Source organism: Centruroides vittatus, unplaced genomic scaffold (assembly GCF_030686945.1).
Source record: "Centruroides vittatus isolate TY-2023 unplaced genomic scaffold, ASM3068694v2 contig_273, whole genome shotgun sequence".
NCBI classification, from domain to species: domain Eukaryota; kingdom Metazoa; phylum Arthropoda; class Arachnida; order Scorpiones; family Buthidae; genus Centruroides; species Centruroides vittatus.
The window spans coordinates 334150-339305 of NW_027121739.1; the positions used below are offsets into that span (position 1 = coordinate 334150).

Consider the following 5156-nt stretch of genomic DNA (forward strand, 5'->3'; position numbering starts at 1 on the left):
TACTTTGAAGCATGGACTCTTCTGAGCTTGCCAGTTCGTCAAATTCTTCAGGTTGGGGATGATTCATCTTCAGACATAAGTTTACTCTTTGTTGTATGTGCTAGAAAGTAACAAACATGATTTTTGTGTTGCACACAGTGCTAGAAAGTAACAAACATGATTTTTGTGTTGCCTCTTCAATGAAAGGTTGTGCTGGAATCACATTACCATCTCTTGTAACTATTTCAAATTTGTTTTTCTTTAAAGTCATTTTCAATTCTGCTCGGCCCATCCATCTTACCCCTAAAGTCAAAGGTTCTCTTCGAACATTGCCATCTTTAAAGTGGTAACTTGATCTTGCAACCAAATAGGCAAATCAACAAACTCAATTGGTTTCACCTTTGTCACGCCAATACCAGTGAACTCAGTGGTGTCATCATCTAACATCCTTATACCATCAGGTAACTGATCCCGACAAATTATTATACAACATGAACCTGTATCAACAAGGGCTCTTGTCTTTCCTATTATTGATACTTCGACAATAATATATGGATTGTGAATCATAGAAATGTTAATAGAATTGTATTGGCTATTATGTCCACTACTCTCAGTTAGAATTTCTAAGGCTAAACTGTACAACAGCTGTGAACTATGAACGAATATAAAAGAAATGAATGCACTAAAGTAATATCTGATTACATAAACTAGACTTATAGTTGGCATACGTCGCGATTTTTCGGAATTTATCCGATTTATAATATTTTGAACCGATTGAAAAATTTTTCAACCGAAATGTGCCGATTTTTTTATTTCTACCCGTAAAAAGTGTTTAAAAATCAAATAGGTATTGTAGAAGGTAGATATGGTGCAGGAATGAGTCTCCAATCCTCTGACGTGTAGGATTTTGTAATCTGTTGCTCAGATGTATTCTGTTGGCAGTGTAGTGCTGTCAATGGCCTCATAATCAATTGATGGCTTCTTCAAATCTGTAACAATTGATTAATGATTATGTATGGCCATAGTCTAGCCTTTGCTGTTTATTTTACTTTTGTTTTTATTATTTTCCATCCTGTAGACACTAAGAAAACCTTTATTTTTAAAGTACAGTAAATCCCCCTATAACACGCTAGATACGTTCCGTGTTATATGAACAACGTGTTGTACGAGTCACTTAAATACAGTCAAACCTGTTTTTATGCGGTGGATAGGAACCGCATAAAAAAATCGCACGAAACTTTACGACTGGCTATAAAAAATAGTTTTCGCAACACAATTGAAAAAATATTTTTTTATGCGGACAATAGGGACCGCATTAAAAAGTCTCACATAGAAAATAACTCAAAACCGTACGAAATAGAATTTATTGACAACAGATGTCAGCACTTGACTGCATCGTCTCGTCTATCGTCTGTTTTACATATTTTTGTCCAGGTGGTGTTTTGTTGACTTAAAAAATAAATTATTTCATTTTTCGCATATTCATGCAATAATATTACTATAATAAGTTCATTTATGCTATAATAAGTTTATTTAGCTATAATAAGTCAACGTGAGACATGACAAATTGCCTGAGACTAGTCGCCAACTATACCGCATAAAAAATCGCACAAATAAAAAATCGCACAAAAAAAGAGCGCATAAAAACAGGTTTGACTGTATATGTTCTTGTATACTGTACAGTACATGAATAATTATCTACTTAGTTTTCCAAATTTTTTAAAATAAAATCATTTAAATTTTTCGTTAAACAATACTAAAGGATAATTTTGAAAATAATTTTTTGAATATATTAAAATAATAACGTTAATTTTAATTTAAAAGCAATTTATCAGTTCATAATTTTAGTTTATTCACGAATAGAAGTTCGATATTACGTAGTTTTATAGTTTCATATTAGAAAATGTGAAACATTGATTTATACAGTGTATGGTTATTATACTTAGTGTATAGTTATGTGCTGAAAATATATTGAATTTCATTATGTTCAGTTTAATAGAAGTTTAAGAAACAAACACTATGTTTGGAGTAAAAGGTAAGGTGGATATTACTTATTAAATTTGATGTGATTAGGTTAATGTGAATAGCTTTATTTTCATTAGTTATGTTCCTAATACAAGTAAAAAATTTTGGTGGTAAATAATGTAAAACATAATAAGATAAAACTTACTCAAAGTAAAAAATACATACATTCGATATGTAGCTTTAACCTCATTCACCTGGAATACTTTACACAATTGGAAAGAAACTCTTTTATAATATAACAATTTTTAATGTTGAGAAAAGCACTGAAAGCAGAATTTTGGAATAAGTTTGCGATATGAGCAAACAATTATATGTTTATTTATAATTATTTTAAATAAGATCAAATTGTACAATTTTGAAGAATTGATCTGTAGCATATAGCATGAGTTTACATGAAATGTCTATTATAATTATCGTAACATTTAAACAACAATTCAGCGAGAAATCGAAGAATAGCAATTACATAACCAACGAAGAGAATAACGAAACTTCCCGTAAGTTCCTCTAATTTTAAAGGACCAACTTCTTTATTATATTCTTGTAGAGCAAGATATTCCTTTTCCGTTACACGTTGAATGATCCCAGTTTCAAATAAACGGATTATTCTGAAATAATAAATGCATAATACATCAGAATATACCAAACAGGAAAATATAAGAAAAAAGTTGTTTTGTATTCTTACATCTTGTCAATGGAAGATTTATACGGGAAACCTTTTTTAAGGAAATATGCAGCGATTAATGTTATGAAGTTTTCTTCGCTCAAAGACACCGTTCCTTCATATAAAGGCATAACTCTTCCTTTCACAAATATCTCGGGTGAAATAAAAGCGAAACGTTCATTTTTCATTTTGTTAACAATAGCAGATGGATCTATCATTAAACTATCTGGATTTTTTTCGATGTGCTCTCTTAGTATTTTTATATCTGGGGACTTTTCTCCCTGAAACGAAATATATTTATTATAAATTCACTAAGATAATGTAATAATATTGCTGTTATGAAGAGTATGAAATTTTATGTAATACAAACAAAAGTTTTATAAGCTATGATAATATTATTATTTTACCTGAGACAAATTACAGAGTAAACACATTTTCCTTGTAAAACCATTTAAGTATATCCAGTGGTAAAGGAAAAATTGTCTGATATAAAATAAACTTAACAGTGCTGGAATTCAGTGTCGCCTAGCCTTATGATGAGTCATTTTATGTTTTTGTGTACTGAAGCTTCATATATAATTTTATAAATCTGTAGGAAACGAATGTTCTCGATTTGTGTATTACTCGTAACGCGATACAGAGTGATAACAAGAGTGGCAATTTCTTTGCGTTACCAAACATGATCCTAGAAAATAAGTCGTTTATTTGTTTTCTGAATATTACTTATGATGATCTATATAGCTTTAAATGTTTTCTCTCGTTAAAAGTGTTACTGACAAAATTATGTGTTAGATTTGAGAGAGAAATTCAAGATTGGTTCGTTATAGTAATGAGTTAAAAACTTAATCTTGGATATTAAAATTTAATAAATATACTAGTCTCGTTTAAAAATTATTAGCTAAAATTCACGAAATTCAAAAAGAAAATTACGCTAATTAAAAATTTATGACAATTTAGACAACGATCAAAATTTTTCTTAGCTGTTTTTCTTTTGGTTTTTCTTTCTGATTTTACGCTTAAACGCGAAATGTAAGGTGTACCGCTTCGAAGCGCCAAGCTTGTTTGTACCAAAAAAGAAAAACTGCTAAAAAAATTTTGCTAGTCGTCTAAATTGTCATAAATTTCAGCTGTTGTAATTCTGAGTAACATTTTGAATAAAATTTATTTTCTTCCGAGCAATTTTATGCTTATAAGCATAAAATTAAGCCGTAAAACTGAATTAATTCTACCGCAAACCCTGTCAACGTTGACCTATCGACCCGGAAGTTTCGCAAACACTTTGCTGATAACGAGAAAATCGTAAGTTTAAAATATCAGCTTTCTAGACCCGGTAGTTTTTCTCTACGAGCATCTTCAGTGCCGAAAGAAAAAAAAGAAAAAAAACCGAGCTTTTTGGCGATTTTTGCACTTTTTAATTGCTTATATTACGGTAACAGCATCACAGAAAATCTTGAAATTTTGCATACTACTTAAGAAAACAATTGTCTTTCGAATGAAATATTTGAAATTACTTTGAATGTTTGAAGCGGACGAATCGACCCCCCCCGAAAATCGGCAACTCTGATTTCTGTAAATGTAGTCTGTCCGTGACATTTTTACTTGGCATGGAGTAGGCTAACTGCTGTGACTCCTCATCAATGATTTGTAGTGTTTTGAAAACATACAGTATTTAGCAAATCACAAATTTATAAAAATTCTAAAGAATTTAATAGAGAAAAGCACTTTATTCCAATGTTAATATTAATAAATACTTTATAGAATGTGTCTGTGAATACAAAAGAAAACTGCTAGTAAATCCACTTAGTTTAAAACCACTTTCTGGCAAAATTATTTTGCATTTTTGTTTAATTAATAAAAAGTTTTAAATATTAAACCGTAAAGTTTCGTAAATACATTGCGGCTATTTCGATAATAAAAACAAATTTATTTAACCTGAAAAAACATGGATTGTCCATCCGGAATTGTACCACAGGAATATTCACCATTTTTGACCGCATCGGCTAACTGCTGTAAGGTTGTTGGTACCTGTTCGTACATAGGTGCAGTCAGAAACGAAATTAACGTTCCGGAATAACCAAGTCCTAATACAGAAACTGATAACAACCAGACTCCAATAGGAATTCTTGCAGAACTCTCTCTTATAGTGATTAAATTATTTCCTATAATAAGAATAAAATAGTATATTCTTAAGATTATTGAAAAGAAACAATACCTTGTACATTGTGTACATACCTTTCATTGAGAGTGTTGTAAACAGAAACAAAAATGTTTTCTGCACTGACCAAAACTTTCTTGATCTCTTTACGCTATGTCCACTGTTTATTATCTGAGGTAAGACGATTGCAAGTAGCATTACCGAAATCCCAATTGCAGTCCAAAGCTTAAAATATGTGCACATTTGTTCAGGTATATATGACATATCTATATACATATTGAAAATAAACTATATACATACATAAGCCTATATATTAATTAATATTTTTAAAATGTT

At 30.3% G+C, this 5156-nt stretch overlaps 1 protein-coding gene across 1 annotated transcript; it reads right to left on the reverse strand.

Annotated features, from left to right (window-relative positions):
• Nucleotides 1–288: 288 nt before the first annotated feature.
• LOC136971902 (ionotropic receptor 40a-like) lies at nucleotides 289–4904 on the reverse strand. Its single transcript, XM_067266427.1, has 5 exons — nucleotides 4898–4904; nucleotides 4598–4824; nucleotides 2687–2946; nucleotides 2468–2609; nucleotides 289–444 (listed from the first exon to the last, which is right to left on the reverse strand). The coding sequence occupies exons 1-5, from the start codon at nucleotides 4902–4904 to the stop codon at nucleotides 289–291; spliced, it is 792 nt and encodes a 263-aa protein (XP_067122528.1).
• Nucleotides 4905–5156: the final 252 nt, after the last annotated feature.

Bases quoted from the DNA above. Each gene is read 5' to 3' on its own strand.
- LOC136971902 (XM_067266427.1), bottom strand. The intron at 2,947-4,597 runs GTTAAATAAATT...ATTTCGTTTCAG, and splicing joins GACAATCCATGTTTTTTCAG to GGAGAAAAGTCCCCAGATAT. The intron at 2,610-2,686 runs GTAAGAATACAA...TTATTATTTCAG, and splicing joins AAATCTTCCATTGACAAGAT to AATAATCCGTTTATTTGAAA.